General features: G+C 41.8%; 1 protein-coding gene across 1 annotated transcript in view; it reads left to right on the forward strand.

Annotated features, from left to right (window-relative positions):
- helb (helicase (DNA) B) overlaps positions 1 to 21964 on the forward strand; it is a 65650-nt gene that overhangs the window by 15991 nt on the left and 27695 nt on the right. Inside the window, exons 5-9 of the mRNA XM_070900295.1 lie at positions 5212 to 5392; positions 7660 to 7801; positions 9996 to 10141; positions 10876 to 10960; positions 11665 to 11724. Of these exons, the coding sequence (XP_070756396.1) occupies positions 5212 to 5392; positions 7660 to 7801; positions 9996 to 10141; positions 10876 to 10960; positions 11665 to 11724 (614 nt within the window). The remainder of the gene's footprint in view (positions 1 to 5211; positions 5393 to 7659; positions 7802 to 9995; positions 10142 to 10875; positions 10961 to 11664; positions 11725 to 21964) is intronic.

The raw sequence follows: 21964 nt of genomic DNA on the forward strand, positions 1-21964 counted from the left end.
AAAACTGACTGCAAAAGCTTCTATAGATATGTGAAGAGAAAAAGATTAGTGAAGACAAATGTAGGTCTCTTGCAGTCAGAATCGGGTAAATTTATAATAGGGAACAAAGAAATGGCAGGCTAGTAGAACAAATACTTTGGTTCTGTCCTTCACTAAGGAAGACACAAATAACCTTCCGGAAATACGAGGGTCTAGCGAGAAGGAGGAACTGAAGGAAATCCTTATTAGTCAGGAAATTGTGTTGGGGAAATTGATGGGATTGAAGGCCGATAAATCCCCAGGGCCTGATAGTCAGCATCCCAGAGTACTTAAGGAAGTGGCCCTAGAAATAGTGAAGCATTGGTGGTCATTTTCCAACATTCTATTGGCTCTGGATCAGTTCCTATGGATTGGAGGGTAGCTAATGTAACCCCACTTTTTAAAAAAGGAGGGAGAGAGAAAGCGGGTAATTATACACCGGTTAGCCTGACATCGGTAGTGGGGAAAATGTTGGAATCCGTTATTAAAGATGAAATAGCAGTGCATTTAGAAAGCATTGACAGGATCGGTCCAAGTCAGCATGGATTTATGAAAGGAAAATCATGCTTGACAAATCTTATAGAATTTTTTGAGTATGTAACTAGTTGAGTGGACAAGGGAGAATCAATGGATGTGGTGTATTTGGACTTTCAAAAGGCTTTTGACAAGGTCCCCCACAAGAGATTAGTGTGTAAAATTAAAGCACATGGTATTGGGGGTAATGTATTGACGTGGATAGAGAACTGATTGGCAGACAGGAAGCAAAGAGTAGGAATAAATGGGTCCTTTTCAGAATGGCAGGCAGTGACTAGTGGGGTACTGCAAGGTTCAGTGCTGGGTCCCCAGCTATTTACAATGTACATTGATAATTTAGACGAAGGAATTGAATGTAATATCTCCAAGTTTGCAGATGACACTAAGCTGGGTGGCAGTGTGAGCTGTGAGGAGGATGCTAAGAGGCTGCAGGGTGACTTGGACAGGTTAGGTGAGTGGGCAAATGCATGGCATATGCAGTATAATATAGATAAATGTGAGGATATCTTCTTTGGTGGGAAAAACAGGAAGGCAGAATATTATCTGAATGGTGACAGATTAGTAAAAGGGGAGGTGCAACAAGACCTGGGTGTCATGGTACATCAGTCATTGAAAGTTGGTATGCAGGTACAGCAGGCGGTGAAGAAGGCAAATGGCATGTTGGCCTTCATAGCGAGAGCATTTGAGTATAGGAACAGCGAGGTCTTGCTGCAGTTGTACAGGGCCTTGGTGAGGCCACACCTGGAATATTGTGTACAGTTTTGGTCTCCTAACCTGAGGAAAGACATTCTTGCTATTGAGGGAGTTCACCAGACTGATTCCAGGGATGGCAGGACTGACATATGAAGAAAGACTGAATCGACTAGGCTTGTATTCACTGTAATTTAGAAGAATGAGGGGGGATCTCATAGAAACATATAAAATTCTGACAGGATTGGACAGGTTAGATGCAGGAAGAATGTTCCCGATGTTGGGGAAGTCCAGAACCCGGGTCACAGTCTAAGGATAAGGGGTAAGCCATTTAGGACCGAGATGAGGAGAATCTTCTTCACTCAGAGAATTGTGAACCTGTGGAATTCTCTACCACAGAAAGTTGTTGAGGCCAGTTCATTAGATATATTCAAAAGGGAGTTAGATGTGGCCCTTACGGCTAAAGGGATCAAGGGGTATGGAGAGAAAGCAGGAATGGGGTACTAAAGTTGCATGATCAGCCATGATCAAATTGAATGATGGTGCAGGCTCGAAGGGCCGAATGGCCCACTCCACCTATTTTCTATGTTTCTATGCTTACATCTTTAATGTATATTCCAGCTTTGGCAACCAAAATGGCTGACAAGAAATTCAGTCTATGGCCAAGTGATGGAGTGGGGCAATATTCCAACCCCTGTTTGATGGCTGGAAAAGTGGGAATGGTGAAGAATGAGGTGCTAGCAAAGAAGGTAGTTGTGCTTGCCACTGTAAGAAACCCTTCCCGTAAGACTGAACTGCAGCATGCCAAAAGGGGGCAGAGGACGTGAGGGCACATCTGATTTACCGCCAGTGGCAACTCAATGGTGCATGTTAGGTGCAGATGTCTTTACAGCAGATGGTGCAGCTCTCCTAATGCATTGCCAGTTTGATAGTTGTTGCCAGATAAGTGATAGATAGCAGGGTATGGGTACAGACCTGCCTGACATCCCTCTTCCTCCCAAAACATAAGTAAATGAGAATTTGCATTGGCAAACCCACCATCCCAATATTGTCGATGTAGCAAAAAAGCAGCAGTGCCAGAACCCTTGGCATAAAGCTGCCTGAAAAACTTAGTGGAAACAAGAAAGAACAAGCAAAAAAAGTGAGAAAATGATTTGGTACACTCAAATTGCTGCTTGAACTATAGAACTTTAAAAAAAAAAGTTACTCCTGTAGTCAGCATATGCAGCAGCCCGAGGCACTGAATTGATGTGTGTAATAGATGAATGCTGTATCAGCGTAAAATGCCAGAAAACTGGTAGAAAATGGAAATGATGAATTCAAGCTCAGTTTTAATGTAATTAACTCAAACTTCTGTTACCTGTACAAAATCTGACTGAATAGTTGGATGTCCTGCTACATGGGCGGAAAGGTGGGTGAATGAATCTTTGTCTATTTTCACTGTTTGTTTGGAAAATCCGCTGCTGTTTGTCTGTTTTCAGCATGAACATTTCACTAGCAAACTTAGCGATTAGGGTTAGCATTTGAATGAGTCTAGTCCTTTTACATCTATTGACATTTTTGAGCCGATTTCCATTTCTGACCTCAGTGATTTTCCCACATCTGTATTGCTAAAGCTGCCTTCAAAACGCTTGGTTTTCTCTTGGAGTCATGTTACAGTTGCCTTTTCTACTCTTCCCCCTACTTGCTTCCCCCTCTTTTCCCCCCCCCCTCCCCTGCACTCTGCCATGAGTTTAATCCACTCGCTCTCTTACAGCTCGAGTTAATCTCCCTATCAGGATATTGGCTCCTGGTTAAGGAACGCCTCGATTTCAACATTCTCATCCTTATTTACAAATCCCTCCATGGCCTCACCCCTCCCCATCTCTGTAATCTTCTTCAGCCTCATAAACCCTGAGATGTCTGCACTCCTCAAATTCTGCCCTCTTGAGCAACCCTGATTATAACTGCTCAACCATTGGTGGCCGTGCCTTCAGCTGCCCAGTCCCCAAGCTCTGGAACTCCCTCCCTAAGCCTCTCGGCGCCTCTACCTCGCTTTCCTCCTTTAAGACGTTCCTTAAAACCTACCTCTTTGATTCGACTTTTGGTCATCTGCCATAATTTATTCTTGTGTGTTTATTTATTACATTTATTTGTTTTGCCGTGAAACATTCCTGTGAAGTGCCTTGGGATGTTTTACTACATTAAAGGCGCTATATAAATACAATTTGTTGTTGTTCCCAGTTCCTACACACTTATCTAGTCAACTACTTCCCTCTATAATCTGGCTGTTTCTGTATTTTCAAGCACTCCACACTGGTCATGCTTCTTAATCTACCTCTTCGCTCCTGAACTCTTGTGAAGTTTTGTGTCAAACACTTCTTTCAAAACTTCTTTTAAGGGAATCAAGGGATATGGGAAGAAGGCAGGAAAGTAGAGTTGAAGTAGAAAATAAACCGTGATCTTAATGAATGGCGGAGCAGGTTCAAGGGGCTGTATGGCTGCCTCCTGCTCCAATTTCTTATGTTCTTTATACAGCTCAATTCCATCAATACTTGAATGCTGCTCCTATATTTGGTTGAGGCTCTTTTAGCATTTCTCTTGCACTTCTGAACAGGATACAAGAAGGAGCTTATCATTTACTAGGTGATCCTTCGCTAATTTATCTTTCCATTGTAACCTTTCTTATCGTTATCTATTTTATTGACATTTCTATAGTCAGTGCTGTTATATTATAGAATATTTGATTTAGTGTAAGTGTGCTCAATAGTTGATTTGCAATGCAAGCTAACTAAAACAAAGCAATCAATGGGAATCTGACAAATATGAAGTACTTTTGGTTTGGTGGCTCTAAATTTTTTGATGATGGCGGTATTTTTTTGGCATTTTTTGCCAAAAATGCCGCTAATCACTCCGCTATTTTTTAAAAGGCTAAATTGGTTAGAAAATACACCCAGCGGTAAAAATCGTCATTGCAGGAAACCGCGTTCCTCGCCAAAGTTAGTTCGAGGCCGATTACCGCTAAAAGACAGGCCCTGGGAGGGGGAAAACACACGAACTGCAAAAAATAAAAAATCACGAGACTCTTAACTAGCGAATCGCTGAAAAAGAATTTAAAAATAAAAACTTTAAACTCGCCTTTTTGGTAGCTCTTCATACATACCACTGTTTCTGGGGCTGCAACGCAGGCTTTTCTCTGGCTTTTTTTTTCACCCAGAATACCGGTGCGCCAAAAGACCAAATGACGGCACAAGCGGTCTTTCCAGTCTTGCACGCCGGCGGTCTGCTTTTCAGCGATATTTCAAATCTGCCGGCGGCGCAGGATTTTGGCCAAATTAGCGGATCAGTATTTTTCGACAAATATGGCGAAATATCGCCAAAAGAACAGGCGCACACAGTAAATAGATAATAAACTTTCTACTGTAAATACATGACTATTATAAGATTGTTATTCATTTGCTTGTTTGTCTTTTGATAAATAAACTTGCTTAATGGTTTTAAACTTAAAACATAATCGACAACTCTGATGCTTGTCAAAGATGAGAGATTAACAGATAGAGTTTTCTGTTTCATTATTCCTGGCACGTTACAGAAAGCTTACCTCGTTCTCAAGGCTGGACAGACACTTTTGAAGGTAGAGGGAGTTGAGTGATGCATGAAATGAGAGTTAAAATGAATGAGGTGTAGAAAATACCCCAAAACATAACCGGGAGTAGTCTGAGATTTTCATTGTTCTCTCTTCTTCAATTTTAAGGTCTTGCCTCCCTTTAGGATTAAAAATGAACATGTAGAATTGCAGTAAAATTATTAGAAAAGAATAATCAACAAAATATTGATGGAGGCCGATGAGTTTCTTCATTTGGGTTTGAAGAGTAAATATTGCTTCAAACTTATTGTAGGTATTTGAACATGGGGAGAAAAATGCAGATTAAAATTTTGAATCTTCTCCAGATAAAGAACATTTGAATTAATGTTTTTTTTTAAAAACAGGTGATGTGGAATTTCCGGACTTGCGAGAAATCTGAAGATACAGGTGCACCCTGTCATTGGTTGTTTTCTGATGTCCAGGTTCTGATTGTTGATGAGGGGAGTTTGGTCTCTGTGCAAGTCCTAAGTACAGTTTTAAAGTTGCTTATGAAGTATGCCAATCTCAAAAAGCTTATAATCCTTGGTAAGTGACTGCTGATGGAGAGTTTTGCTTTTCTTTGCATGTTAATGATAGTAATAATGCATTTCAATGCAAAACACTATTTTCTTTACTTTTCTCTTTGCATGATATATCACCCAGCGAGAAACAGAAGTACAGTTGCTAATGGGGTCAAATAAACTTAACATTTATATAGTTCCAATTTTAATGCTGAATAACTACCACTTAACTCAATAATTTGGTGACTGTAAATTGACAAGAATTCCAGACATGAGCTATTAACATAACTAGATAATAAATAAATCATTATTGTTGAGAGTAAATGTACTTGATTTTTGCTTTAACATGCAAGTGTAGTAATACAATGTAAACTTTTATTTGAATATTAATCTGTACTGTGACTGCTTTTCACACCATTAGCTGTACTTCTTCCTATATCAAAACCATTCAACCTCTTGGAGTATTACGTCACAAATAGTGTCAGTTGTGTTTGATTAAATTGCCTTTGAGTTGGGCAGAATCATGATTAAACACCGTATCCAACTCCTAATCTATTTTGCATTTTTTGGAATCCCTGACAGTTTTTAAAAACCTCTTTCATCCATTCATCTCTTTCTCTCCTCCCCATCACTTTTGTCTGCCTCTCCTATTTTACGTCTTTTGTATTCTTCAGTATTTGTCTGTCTCGTTTGTCTCTGGAGTTGTGTGTTGAAAGAGGCAGAAGCAATGGGGCTCAAATGGTGGATGGTTTAGAGCTGGGGTGTCAAACTCCTTCTACATGGTGGGCCTGATCCGACATCCTGGCACTTGGCACGGGCCACATCCTGCAATGGTAATTTCGGTGCAATGGGATAGAAATTAATATGCACTCCGCTTGTCTTTTTGAGTATAAAACAGGGGCAATGTATACTAATTTCTGGGCCCTATACTTAATATGCACTGGTGGCATGGGCACTGTCATATTAGTCCTCACTGTTTTTAGGCATCCCTGGCAGTTGCCTGAAATCAGTATTAATTAATTTAACTATGCAAAGAAGGGTCCTGTGTCTGTTTCTGGACCTTTCTTCAAAATGCATGAAAAACTAGGTGGAGCATGCCCTGTGCAAGTTCTGACTAGCTTTTCTAGTTCTACAGTGGCTTAAACAGCGACCCTTATAGCCTCTGCTGAAGGCTGCCGAAGAAATGGCGGGGAAATAGTGCATCGCACAGCCCCACAGCACTAGCTGGCCTCTATTGTTAAAATGAGGCCTGATGCCACATTTCGGATGATCCTCTGTGCCCCAGCTGCAAATTCTGCAAGATCCTGAGCGAGGAGCCAAGAGTTGATGCTGGGTGTCAAGCCTGGGGTTGTTTGTGGGGCTTCTTGCCTTGAGAGGAGCCGCGGGAGTGTGGCTGCTGCTGACAGCTGTGCCACGTGCTGCTCCCCTCCTCTCCCAGCCCGACATGAACGGCCACAGTTGAAGCTTGCGACGGGTCCACAGTAAGGACCCCAGGTTTCACTTGCTGCTCCTCTCTCTGCGCCACTCCCCCTCAGCACACTGCTGTTGCTCCAACCTCTGCAGGAAATGCTGGGCCATTCCCCAGTCCTCGCTTAACCTCCACCCCCGCCCCACCCAAGGCCCAATTCCTCCGACCCATGTTCCCGTTAAGTTGTGCGGCCACGTAGTGATCTGGAGGTCCCCGCGCACTGGCTTTTATATGGGAAAAACTGTGCATATGCGAAAATCTGAATGGGCAGCACACCGAAAAAAAAGTGGGAACATTACCCCCGACCCCATACTCCATCTCTCCTATGAGCCACCATCACCAACCCCCAGTCACCCTTTCCTGCTGTCCCTATGCCCCCAACCACCTAGGGCTCAATCTCTTGACCACTCAACCACAACCCCTCAGTCCCCATCCCCAGTTGTTGCCCTCAATGACTATCCATCCCACCTGTGACCGGGACTGTGGTTCTCGTATTGGACTGTTCAGCCACCTAAGGACTCATTTTTAGAGTGGAAGCAAGTCTCGATTCCGAAGGACTGCCTATGATGATGACTGAATGAGAGCAGCCTGCCCCAGTGCTCTGCTGATTTTCCTCCCCCCTGTCCTGTTCACACAGTGAATGAAAAGTATTTAACGAGCAATTAGCGCATGGCTGATGTTGGGAACTAGCATGTGAAGAGGATGTTTCGACATGCTGCGCCACTGCACCATTGTTTGGTCCTCCTTGCAGTTGGTCAGCCTCTGTACATTCACTGTTTCTGATTCCATGAGGTTCATAAGCTTATTTCCTTTACTACTTCTAGGTGATGTTAGACAGTTGCCGAGTATCGAGCCTGGCAACATGCTAAACGATGTATACTCCAGTTTATCCCGAATTAGATGGGCCGTCGAGCTTGCGACCAATCATCGCGCCGAGAGTCAGCTAATAATCGATAATGCTGCAAAGTATGCTTTTTCACCTTCAGACTTGCAATTGTCCACTCGCATGCATGCACACAAATGGAGATGGCTTTCCAGTTTTTTTTCTTAACCACTGCAAAACTTAATCACACGGCATCTTCATTCACTTCTTAATGGAATTTGGTGAATTTTGGGTGATCTGTCCTAAAACACAGGAATTGCAGGTGTTTCCTTTAAAATGTGTTTGCCGCTTGCATCAGATGGACATTCTGTTCTTATTTTGGCAACCTTGTAATTTGCTTGCAGCACTTTTGCTGCAGCATTGCCAGCATCTTTGGGTTTCTTTTGCATTGTTGGTCTTTTCCCCATTTTCTGTATAGATTATCTGATTAGTGCTACCTTTGTTGCATGAGCTGCAAACCATGGAAAGGGCTGGGCTACTGGCCCATATGCCAGGGAAATTTAACGGTATGTAAGTACTACTGATCCTGGTGTAATGCAAAATTACCTTCCTGCTACTGCAACGACAAGGTGCCCTTTAATACAGGGGTTTTCAACCAGGGGTCCACGAGAATGATTTAAGGGTTCTGCCAAAAATAGCCAGATTCTACACATACACCAATTGGTTGCATGACTCGTTTGGTCCTCTAGCCCCTCTTCCTATTAGTTTGGACCTCACGGCAATTACCCAGGCAGTGTGAGCTGAGCATGTGCGGGCGTTGCTGGCTGGTGGAGCTGCAGCAGGTAAGGGATGTGGAGGGAGTGGGTTTATAAACCCCGGGGGGCTGCTTCCTGGGTTCACCCTAGCTGGAAAGCGTAATGTAAGCGCATCAGCAAGTGCTGGGAACTCTCGGGGAGCATCTGTAAATGATGGAGAAATGGTGACAGGTAAGGGAGCATCTATAAATGAAGGAGAAATGGTGATGTCAGGGATTGTCTGTAAATGAAGAAACGGTGACTGGTCAGGGAGCATCTGTAAATGAAGGGAAATGGTGACTGGTCAGGGCCAGTCCCCCTACCTTCCAGAGTGCCTCCCTTAGCCTTGGTATCACCAAGCCTAAATCGAACATCCTAACTGTAACCCCGATCCCTAACCCTGACCAGTAACTAAAATCCTAATCCCCAACCCCTAACTAACATCCTAACCATTGTCCTATTACTAATCCCTAAAGTTTATATGTTTAATTGTATTTCAAGTTTTCAAATCCATCCATGGCGTTGCCCCTCCCTGTCTCTGTAATCTCCTCCAGCCCTACAACGCTCCAAGATATTTGCGTCCCTCCAATTCTGGCCATTTGAGCATCCCCCGATTTTAAATATTCCACCATTGGCGGCCGTGCCTTCAGCTGCCAGGCTCTGAAATCCCCTCCCTAAGCCTTTCCACCTCTCTTTCCTCCTTCAAGATGCTCTTTAAAGCCTACCTCTTTCTGCCCTAATGGGTCGGTGTCAAATTTAGTTTGATAATGCTCCTGTGAAGCGCCTTGGGACATTTCACTATATTAAAGGTGCTATATAAATACAAGTTGTTATTGTGTTGTGTTACAGGGGTCCATTACATTTTTATAACACGGGAGGGGGGACCTCAGAAGGAAAGAGGTTGAGAACCCCTGCTTTAATAGCACTGATCAACCTGCCTGTCTGACTGCACGCGTTCGGTACGGTAGCATAGTGGTTATTTTACTGGACTAGTAATCCAGAGGCCTGGACCAATTAGTTCAATTCCCACTATGGCAGCTGGGGAATTTAAATTCAGTTAATTAAATAAATCTGGAATAAAAAGCTAGTATCAGTAATGGATTATCGTAAAAACCAATCTGGTTCATTAATGCCATTCTTATCCAGTCTGGCCTATATGTGACTCCAGACCCACAGCAATGTAGTTGAGTCTTAACTGTGTTCTGCAGTTCAAGAAGACAGCTCACCACCATCTTCTGAAAGGCATTTCGGGATGGGCAGTAAATGCTGACCTTGCCCGCATCCAATGAACTAATTTAAAAAAAAATTCCATCCTGCTTACTCAATGCTTTTTATGCACGTCTGCACCCACTGACAAGGCACTAATTGCAGCTGCTACCCACGAGTCACTGACTTCAGAAGATAAGGTTTAAAAAAAACAGTGAAGGACTGGGTGGGTGGGAGGAGAGTCATTTTTGAAATAGTCTTCAAAAGATATTCTTTCACAACATCTGAATTTCTTTTGATATAACTGTTTAATTTTTCATGAATTCTTACTTCTCAGGATTGCTGAGATGGGATTGAAGTCTACTCATAAAGAGTTGCAATATGATGCAGTGATGCACATATCAAAGGGAGTAGAAGTCCAAATTCCAACAGCTGATAAAAGCTTCATTCTGGTTTCTCTTCCCTCCAACTTTAGCTCCTTTGGTGAGTATGAAAATCATTCATATTCCTTTATTACTTTGGGCTTACTATTGGAAAGGGATGTTTTACATCAGATACTTGTCAGAGGTAACACTTGAGCTTGAAATGGCTGTCGCAGACTCTTAATATTTTTTATATATATATATATATATATATATAAAAATTGAAGTCTCCATGCACTTGTCAACTTTTCCGATTATAAATTCCTATGTCCACATTTATAATGGAAACTTCCTTTGTAAACTTCTCCAATGTAATTACGCCCTCTCCCCAGTTGGGACTGAATTATATCTGTGTCCTGGCCCAATTATACCCTGGCCTCTAACCCTGCTTCATCTGAAAGATATACATGGTCTTTACTCCCCATGTGCAGTGGCATCATTATGCATGTGAGTGCACAGTTTCCACATCTTAAGGGAATTAAGATTGACTAGTATACATTTGATTGTTCACAATGGCTGGATACAAATGAATGCTTTAATGCATCATTATGCAGGCTGATCTCCTTTAGGTCATAATTGGGAGTTTGGAATTGGGCATAATATTGTACGTGCTGAATGCAGGTTTTTGTTCGGGTCCACTGATAACAAGAATTAAGGACTGAGCTGATTAAATAGCATAAAGGAGTATCCTCATATTAAAGATTACATAAATTCAAAATGCACAGCAGCACCTTTGTTACGTTGGGTCTGGTTGTGATGTTTTGGCGAACTTTTAAATGTTTTTGTCATTGCCAGATCTTCAAGACGCTATCACAATTTTACTCGAAAAGGCCCCGGGATTGGTCACTGACGTGACGTCACAGTTCATTGCATTTAGACGGTAAGTAGATTTTAAAGAAAGTTGGTGATGAAATGCAGAGTATAGGGTACCCCCCCGCCCCCCCCCCAAGGTGCCGCTATAAATAAAAGCAAGAGGGAGAAAGGGAAGTAAAAGAAGTGAGCATTACTGCCAACAATATGAATGTACAATAAATTGAGACATTATTAAACAAAAAGTAAATAGTAAGTAGGTCAAAAGCTTAAAGCTTTCCAGCCCACTAAGATTTATCATAAGGTCTGTTATGAACATAATTTGGTCTCTAAAATAGGGGTTGAGAAGAGAGAAAAAATTACTTTCACTGTGTTTCTGTGTATTACGAGGAACATCTTTTAACTAACTGACACTTGTATGTATACACAACCTCTAATATTCTTTTAGAAAGACAAACCATACAAGGTAGACTTTTTGTGTGGCTTCAACTGCAATTATCATTTTTTAAACTGGTTATATTTCATTCTAAATGTTGATGAGTAATCATAAAGTGTGGTATAAAGCAGCTCTATTTTGATGACTTTAGATACAGTTTGGGAGATACTGCACCTGAGCCTCTCTAAATTTTAATCCTTTTATGTGCAATCCCAGGCTGCATTGACCTAAAAACGACTCAACATGCCTTTAACTTAGAATTTGTTTATTGTAATATCGGATAAGTCTACTGATACATAATTCTGTGTTACAATTTCTGACTTCCTCTTTTTATGCAGGAAGGATTGTGGATTAATTAACGAACTCTGCTGCGTAAAATATTCAGGTCATCCGACTAAGTAAGAATTGCTGCTCGGTGTGTGACAATTTAGCATGATTGTATTTTCTCCTATGTCTAAAGTGCTCAACTCGTAGAACAGTAGTTAGATTTAGATCTTCCATTGAGTACCAAGTTTAGTGCACATTGAAGTTTCAGCATTGTAACAGTGCACGAGTAACATACCATTCCAATCTTAATGGGAAATATTAACAAGTGACATCTTTGTGCACTCAATTGCTAGCCTACTATTTAGTTAGGAACATAACAGGAGTAGGCCATTCAGCCCTTCGAGTCTGTTCTGTCATTCAGTTATATCACGGCTGATCTGTATCTTAACCCCATCTATCTGCCTTGGTACCGTAACTCTTAATAACCTTGCCTAACAAAAATCTATCATTCAGTTTTGAAATTTTCAATTCACCGAGCCTCAACAGCCTTTTGGGGGAAGAGAGTTCCAGATTTTCACTACCCTTTGTGTGAAGAAGTGCTTCCTGATATCACCCCTGAACGGCCCAGCTCTAATTTTAAGACTATGCTTCCTTTTTCTGGACTCCCCCACCAGAGGAAAAAGTTTCTTTCTATCTTGTTATTACTGAGAATAAAATTTTAATAATGGTGTGGGTGGTATTCTTAAGTGTTTTATACAAGAGAATCTCAGTATTTTATTTAACATAATGTGTGTACCGGTTTCCCCCAATTTGTTTATCTGTTTTGACACTAAGTCGAACACTGAACTCATTTGATTCTCTAAAAAGGTAATTTAGGTTAATCCCTTTCAGTTATAAGATACTGACTTTTTCATTTGTAAACATAGCAAGAGAACATATGAACAGGTATGAATGTACAAAAAGGAACTTTTAAAAAGTAGTATTTCATGATCTAAAATCTAATCAGTAAACGGGATTTCTGCCAATGTTTTGCCAGTTATGGTGGGACATTGGAAAAACCTCTGAGGAAACTCCTGGTGTATATATTTATAGAATTATTTAGTGACGGTGTTATTGTCCACCACCAACCATCTCAGCATGAAGAACAGCAATGAAGCTGCAGATTGAGGGTTTTCACAGTGGGACAAATTGTTACATCACTGTTGGGGAATGTTCCATGATACAGACTAGTGTCCTGGCGAATCGAATAACTAGGGCTGTAGTGATGGCTTTAAACTAAATAGTTGGGGGGGGGGGGGGGGGGGAGGGGTTCAGATGAACGTAAATTTAAAAAGTCAAAGAGCAAGGAGAAGGCAGGGTAGCATTGGAGGAAATAATAGCCAAAGTGTGACCGGAAGAGACAGAATGTATAAAAATAAGAGTGTATTAGAAAGTGGGGTACAAGCAGGGAATAATGGTAAAAAGACAAAATTAAAAGCTCTTTATCTGAATGCATGCAGTATTTGTAATAAGATCGATGAGTTAACGGCACAAATAGATATAAATGGGTGTGATCTGATAGCCATTACAGAGACGTGGTTGCAAGGTGACCAAGGCTGGGAACTAAATATTCAGGGGTATTTGACAATTTGGAAGCAGAGACAAAGGAAAAGGAGGTGGGGTAGCTAAGTTAATAAAGGATGAGATCAGTGCAGTAGTGAGAAATGATATTCGCTCAGCAGATCAAGATGTAAATCAGTTTGGGTGGAGATAAGAAATAAGGGGAAGAAGTCACTGGTGGGTGTAGTCTATAGGCCCCCTAACAATAGTTACACTGCTGGACGTAGTATAAATCTAGAAATAATGAAGGCTTGTAAGAAAGATACAGCAATAATCAGGGGCTATTTTAATCTTCATATTGATTGGACAGATCAAACTGGCCAAGGTAGCATAGAAACATAGAAAATAGGTGCCGGAATAGGCCATTCGGCCCTTCGAGCCTGCACCACCATTCAATAAGATCATGGCTGATCATTCACCTCAGTACCCCTTTCCTGCTTTCTCTCCATACCCCTTGATCCCTTTAGCCGTAAGGGCCATATCTAACTCCCTCTTGAATATATCCAATGAACTGGCATCAACAACTCTCTGCGGTAAGGAATTCCACAGGTTAACAACTCTGAGTGAAGAAGTTTCTCCTCATCTCAGTCCTAAATGGCTTACCCGTTATCCTTAGACTATGTCCCCTGGTTATGGACTTCCCCAACATCGGGAACATTCTTCCTGATTCTAACCTGTCCAGTCCCGTCAGAATTTTATATGTTTCTATGAGATCCCCTCTCATCCTTCTAAACTCCAGTGAATACCGGCCCAGTCGATCCAGTCTCTCCTCATATGTCAGTCCTGCCATCCTGGAATCAGTCTGGTGAACCTTCGCTGCACTCCCTCAATAGCAAGAACATCCTTCCTCAGATTAGGAGACCAAAACGGAACACAATATTCCAGGTGAGGCCTCAAGGCCCTGTATAACTGCAGTAAGACCTCCCTGCTCCTATACTCAAATCCCCTAGCTATGAAGGCCAACATACCATTTGCTGCCTTCACTGCCTGCTGTACCTGCATGCCAACTTTCAGTGACTGATGTACCATGACACCCAGGTCTCGTTGCACCTCCCCTTTTCCTAATCTGCCGCCATTCAGATAATATTCTGCCTTCGTGTTTTTGCCACTAAAGTGGATAACCTCACATTTATTCACATTATACTGCATCTGCCACACGTGTGTCCACTCACCTAACCTATCCAAGTCCTCCTTTTAGCGTCCTCCTCACAGCTCACACCACCACCCAGCTTTGTGTCATCTGTAAACTTGGAGCTATTACACTCAATTCCCTCATCCAAATCATTAATGTATATTGTAAATAGCTGGAGTTCCAGCACTGAGCCCTGTGGCACCCCACTAGTCACTGCCTGCCATTCTGAAAAGGACCCGTTTATCCCGATTCTCTGTTTCCTGTCTGCCAACCAGTTCTGTATCCACATCAGTACATTACCCATAATACCATGTGCTTTAATTTTGCACATCACTCTCTTGTGTGGGACCTTGTCAAAAGCCTTTTGAAAGTCCAAATACACCGCATCCACTGGTTCTCCCTTGTCCACTCTACCAGTTACATCCTCAAAAAATTCTAGAAGGTTTGTCAAGCAGGATTTCCCTTTCATAAATCCATGCTGACTTGGACCGATTCCGTCACTGCTTTCCAAATGTGCTGCTATTTCATCTTTAATAATTGATTCCAACATTTTCCCCACTACTGATGTCAGGCTAACCAGTCTATAATTACCCGTTTTCTCTCTCCCTCCTTTCTTAAAAAGTGCTGTTACGTTAGCTACCCTCCAGTCCATAGGAACCAATCCAGAGTCGATAGACTGTTGGAAAATTATCACCAATGCATCCACTATTTCTAGGACTACTTCCTTAAGTATTCTGGGATGCAGACTATCAGGCCGCAGGGATTTATCGGCCTTCAATCCCATCAATTTCCCAAACACAGTTTCCCGCCTAATAAGGATTTCCTTCCGTTCCTCCTCCTCACTAGACCCTCGGTCCCCTCGTATTTCCGGAAGGTTATTTGTGTCTTCCTTCGTGAAGACAACCAAAGTATTTGTTTAACTGTCCGCCATTTCTTTGTTCCCCATTATAAATTCACCTGAATCTGACTGCAAGGGACCTACGTTTGTTTTCACTAATCTTTTTTTCTTCACATGTCTATAGAAGCTTTTGCAATCAGTTTAAATGTTCCCAGCAAGCTTCATCTCATACTCCTATTTTCCCCCTCCTAATTAAACCCTTTGTCCTCCTCTGCTGTATTATAAAATTCTCCCAGTCCTCAGGTCTGCTGCTTTTTCTGGACAATTTATATGTCTCTTCCTTGAATTTAACACTCTCCTTAATTTCCCTTGTTAGCCACGGTTGAGCCACCTTCCCCGTTTTATTTTAACTCCAGACAAGGATGTACAATTGTTGAAGTTCATCCTTGTGATCTTTAAATGTTTTGCCATTGCCTATCCACCGTCAACCTTTTAATATCACTCACCAGTCTATTCTAGCCTTGAGGAAGAGTTCATAGAATGTTTCCGGGATAGCTTCCTTGAACAGTACCTTGCGGAACCAACCAGGGAGTAGGCTATTTTAGATCTGGTACTGTGCAATGAGACGGGATTAATAAATGATCTCATAGTAAAGGATCCTCTAGGAACGAGTGATCATAGCATGGTTGAATTTCAAATTCAGTTGGAGGATGAGAAATTTGAATCTCAAACCAGAGTCCTGATCTTAAATAAAGGTGTTTACAAAGGTATGAAAGCAGAGTTGGCTAAAGTGGAATGGGAAAATAGAATAAAGTGCAAGACGGTTGATAAGCCAAGGCAGATATTTAGAGATACTTCATAACTCAACAAAAATATATTCCAGTGAGAAGGAAAGACTAAGAGAAGGGAGAACCATCCGTAGCTAACTAAGGAAATAAGGCATGGTATTAAATTGAAAACAATGGCATACAAAATGGCCAAGATTAGTGGGAGGCCAGAGGATTGGGCATTTTTTTAAAAAAGCAGCAAAGGACGACCTTTTAAAAAAAAAAAAAAAGGGAAGATAGATTATGAGTAAGCTAGCACGAAATATAAAAACAGTAGTAAGAGCTTCTACAGATGTATAAAAAGGAAGAGAGTAGCTAAAGTAAACACTGGTCCCTTAAAGGATGAGAATTAATAATGGGGAACATAGAAGTTGCAGAGATTTGAACACATATTTTGTATTGGTCTCACGGTCGAAGACACTGAAAACATTCCAATAATGGATAATCAAGGGGCTATAGGGAGGGAGGAATTTAAAACAATCACTTTCACTAAAGAAAAAGTACTTGGTAAAATAATGGGACTAAAGGTGGACAAGTCTCTTGGACCTGATGGCTTGCAACCTAGGGTATTAAAAGAATTGGCTGCAGAGATAGTGAATGCATTAGTTGTAATCTACCAAAATTCCCTAGATTCTGGAGAGGTCCCAGCGGCTTTGAAAACCGCAAATGTAACGGCACTATTTAAAAATGGAGGCATACAGAAAGCAAGCAACTATAGATCAGTTAGCCTAACCTCTGTCGTTGGGGAAAAAGCTGGAGTCCATTATTAAGGAAACAGTAGCAGGACATTTGGATTTCCAGAAGGCATTTGATAAGATGCCACGTAAAAGGTTACTGCACATGATAAAAGCTCACGGGGTTGGGGGTAATATCAGCATGGATAGCGGATTGGCTAACTAACAGAACGCAGAGAGTCAGGATAAATGGGTCATTTTCGGGTTGGCAAACTAACTAGTGGGGTGCCACAGGGATCGGTGCTGGGATCTCCACTATTTGCAATCTATATTAATGACTTGGATGAAGGGACCGAATGTAATGTAGCTAAGTTTGCTGATGATACAAAAATGGGTGGGAAACCAAGTTGTGAGAAGGACACAAAAAATCTGCAAAGGGATATAGACAAGCTAAGTGAGTGGGCAAACATTTGGCAGGCGGAGTATAATGTGGGAAAATGTGAGGTTATCCACTTTGACAGGAAAAATAAAAAAACAAATTATTATTTAAATGGAGAGAAATTATAAAATGCTGCAGTACAGAGGGACCTGGGGGTCCTTGTGCATGAAACACAAAAAGTTAGTATACAGGTACAGCAAGTAATCAGGAAGGCAAATGGAATGTTGGCCTTTATTGCAAGGGGATAAAGTATAAAAAGAGAGAAGTCATGAACTCATTGAATGGCGGTGCAGGCTAGAAGGGCCGAATGGCTTACTCCTGCACCTATTTTCTATGTTTCTATGTTTCTAAGTCCTGCTGCAACTGTATAGGGTATTGGTGAGATCACACCTAGAGTACTGCATACAGTTTTGGTCGCCTTATTTAAGAAGGGATATATTTGCTTCGAAGGCAGTTCAGAGAAGGTTTACTAGGTTGATTCTTGAGATGAAGGGGTTGACTTATGAAGGCAGGTTGGGCCTATACTCATTGGAGTTTAGAAGAATGAGGTGTGATCTTATTGAAACGTATAAGATTCTGAAGGGGATCGACAAGGTAGATGCAGAGAGGATATTTCCCTTCGTGGGAGAATGTAGAACTAGGGGGCATGGTTTCAGAATAAGGGGTCGCCCATTTAAAACTGAGAAGAAGAGGAATTTCCTCTCTGGGTTATAAATCTCTGGAATTCTCTGCCCAGAGAGCTGTGGAGGCTGGGTCATTGAATATATTTAAGGTGGAGATAGACAGCTTTTTGAATATTAAAGGAATCGAGGGTTATAGGGAGAGGGCAGGGAAGTGGAGCTGAGCCCAAGATCAGATCAGCCATGATCTTATTGAATGGCAGAACAGGCTCGAGGGGCCAAATGGCCTACTCCTGCTCCTATTTCTTGTATTCTGATTTTTCGAGAACTTTCTGAACATAGTAAAATATCCCGCACACTGCCTTTCACATTTGGTCCCAGAAATATACCAATTTCTTTTTTTTAGCTTGCTTCTACAAAAACTGTTCGGTCATAACTTAAACAGTGGTTCCTATGTTGCCGAAATAGATGGGAACTTCATTTAAATATGTGGGTGGGGATATCCTACACACAATGTCCCGATATTCATGTTTACAGGACACTCGGAGTAAATAACATTCATTCACCGAGGCATCCAGGGAAAGTCCTATGGAAGTTCACTGCTCCTACCTGGCAATGATCATGGGAACTCTTTTCACTGGGACAGCAGAGATCCTAATACAGAGCAGTGCTTTCTGCTGCATAGACACCTGCAGCTAACATGCACCATAAGGCTGGCACAGCCAGTGATTCTACTGGCCAGCAGTAGAATCAAACGTGCCTCCATCTTATTTCCGGTATGCTGTGATGTTAACCTGTGCAGATGGTGCTATGGAGTGGCAGATCCTCTTGTGCAGCCACCTTGTGTAGTATCGCCTCCACTTCAAACGGGATGTTGGAAGCTGGCTGCTCTGCCACTTGCCCACAGAATTCTGCCTGGTACACTGGGCTTCCTTTTCTTAAATTGTTGCCTGTCAATTCTTTGCACTTTCCTCCTTCAGCCCTGGCAAAGCCTGCCAATGAGTTGAGATTCCTTTGGAGCCTTTCCAAAGGCTCGAAGAATATGTCTCCCTAGACTTCTGCCTCTTTTTAATTGCATGCAAGTCCTTTCAAGTTTTACATACAATTTTCTTCACCTAGCACTAGCATGCTTCCTGCACCTTGAGCTGTGAATAATTATGCAGATAGTCTGAAGGTGGATAGTTTGAATGTAAACTACCATTTCAGTGAGATTTGCACCAATTCTTAACCACATAGTTAATTTACACCAGTATTTGGGTGCCTTTTCTGCACTGTGCTTAAACTTGAGGTTCTTTTTTGTCTATTTTATACAGTTAGTGGTGATCGTGATGCAGTGATGCTATCGTATGAATGAAAATTGTGTTTTTTCAGTATGATTACATTTATCAGAGGTCAAATGTTTTGTAAATACATTGGGCCCAAGTTCCCTCCGAGCTGGGCGCCCGTTTTTTGCACCAAATAAAACGGATTTATTTGTATAATATTTGTAAAAGTATAAATAAGGATTTATTGTAGAATTTAATGACTTCCCCCCCCCCCCCCCCCCCCCCCCACCTCGTTCTGGACGCCTAATTTGTAACCTGCGCCTGATTTTTTAATGTGTAGAACAGGTTTTTTCAGTTCTAATAAAATCTTCACTTGCTCCATTCTAACTTAGTTTGGAGTACGTTTTCACTGTGGAAACTTTGAAATCAGGCGTCAGTGGCCGGACACGCCCCCTTTTGAAGAAAAAATTCTGTTCCAAAGTAGAACTGTTCTACCTGACTAGAACTGCAGAAAAAAAAATGTGGAGAATTGCGATTTCTAAGATAGTCCGTTCTCCACCAGTTGCTCCTAAAAAATCAGGCGCAAATCATGTGGAAACTTGGGCCCATTAAGAGCAAGAGGATAATTAAAGAAAGAGTAGGGCCTATTGGAAATCATAAAGGTTATCTCTATGTGGAGGCAGAATACATGGGTATGGTTCTTAATGAATACTTTGCGCCTGTTTTCACAAGAGAGGGGCGATGCAGATATTGCAATCAGAGAGGAGTATGAAATATTAGATGAAATAAACAAGATGAGAGAGGAAGTATTAAGGGGTTTAGCAGCTTTTAAATTGGATAAATGCCTAGACCCAGATGAAATGTATCCCAGGCTATTAAGAGAAGCAAAAGAGGAAATATCAGAGGCTCTGACTTCCAGAAGGCATTTGACAAGGTGCGACATAAAAGGTTACTGCACAAGATAAAAGTTCACTGGGTTGGGGGTAATATGTTAGCATGGGTAGAGGATTGGCTAACTAACAGAGAACAGAGAGTTGGGATGAATGGTTCATTCTCTAGTGGGATGCCACAGGGATCAGTGCTGGGACCCCAACTATTTACAATCTACCTTAACAACTTGGAAGAAGGGACTGAGTGTAATGTAGCCAAGTTTGCTGACAATACAAAGATAGGAGGAAAAGCAATGTGTGAGGAGGACACAAAAAATCTGCAAAAGGACATAGACAGGCTAAGTGAGTGGGCAAAAACTTGGCAGATGGAGTATAATGTTGAAAAGTGTGAGGTCATGAACTTTGGCAGAAAAAATCAAAGAGCAAGTTATTATTTAAATGGAGAAAGATTGCAAAGTGCCACAGTACAGTGGTACCTGGAGGATAGTATGCAGGTACAACAAGTGATCAGGAAGGCCAATGGTATCTTGGCTTTTATTGCAAAGGGGATGGAGTACAAAAGCAGGGAAGTCTTGCTACAGCTATACAAAGTATTCGTGAGGCCACATCTGGAATACTGCGTGCAGTTTTGATTTCCATATTTACTGAAGGTTTTACTTTGGAGGCAGTTCAGAGAAGGTTCACTAGGTTGATGCTGGGGATGAGGGGGTTGACTTATGAGGAAAAGTTGAGTAAGTTGGGCCTCCAGTCATTGGAATTCAGAAGAATGAGAGGTGATCTTATCGAAACATAAGATTATGAGGGGGCTTGATAAGGTGGATGCGGAGAGGATGTTTCCACTGATGGGAGAAACTAGAACTAAAGGGCATAATCTTAGAATAAGTGGCCTCCCATTTAAAACAGAGATGAGGAGAAATTTCTTCTGAGGGTTGTAAATCTGTGGAATTCGCTGCTTCAGAGAGCTGTGGAAGCTGGGACATTGAATACATTTAAGACAGAAATAGACAGTTTCTTAAACGATAAGGGGATAAGGGGTTATGGGGAGCGGGCGGGGAAGTGGAGCTGAGTCCATGATCAGATCAGCCATGATATTGAATGGCGGAGCAGGCTCGAGGGGCCGTATGGCCTACTCCTGTTCCTATTTCTTATATTTTTCTGTTCTGACCATCAATTTCTAATCCTCTCTGGCTACATGAGTGGCTCCAGAGGACTGCTAACGTTGTACCTTTGTTTAAAAAGGGAGAAAGGGATAGACCAAGTAATTACAGGCCAGTCAGCCTAACCTTGGTGGTGGGAAAATTATTGGAAAAAATTCTGAGGGACAGGATAAATCTTCATTTAGAAAGACACAGATTAATCAGGGCCCGTCAGCATGGATTTGTTAAGGGAAGGTCGTGTCTGACTAACTTGATTACATTTTTTGAGGAAATAACAAGGTGAGTCGATGCGGGTAGTGCGTTTGATGTAGTGTATATGTATTTTAGCAAGGCTTAGGATAAGGGACCACATGGCAGACTGGTCACGAAAGTAAAAGCCCATGGGATTCAAGGCAACGTGGCAAGTTGGATCCAAAATTGGCTCAGAGGCAGGAAGCAGAGGGTAATGGTTGCTGGGTGTTTTTATGACTGGAAGGCTGTTTCCAGTGGGGTTCCGCAGGGCTCAGTGCTAGGTCCCTTCCTTTTTGTGGTATATATCAATGATTTAGACTTGAACGTAGGGGGTATGATTAAGAAGTTTGCAGATACAAAAATAAGCTGTGCGGTTGATGATGATGATGAAGAAGAAAGCTGTAGACTGCAGGAAGATATCAATGAACTGGTCAGGTGGGTAGAACAGTGGCAAATGGAATTCAATTTGGAGAAGTGTGAGGTAATGCATTTGGGGAGGGCTAACCAGTCAAGGCATACACATTAAATGGTAGGATACTGAGAAGTGTAGAGGAACAAAGGGACATTGGAGTGCATATCCACAGATCCCTGAAGGTAGCAGACCAGGTAGATAAGGTGGTTAGAAGACATATGGAATACTTGCCTTTAATAGCCGAGGCATCGAATACAAGGGCAGGGAGGTTATACTTGAACTGTAAA

The sequence above is a fragment of the Pristiophorus japonicus genome, chromosome 15, assembly GCF_044704955.1.
Source record: "Pristiophorus japonicus isolate sPriJap1 chromosome 15, sPriJap1.hap1, whole genome shotgun sequence".
Taxonomy (NCBI): domain Eukaryota; kingdom Metazoa; phylum Chordata; class Chondrichthyes; family Pristiophoridae; genus Pristiophorus; species Pristiophorus japonicus.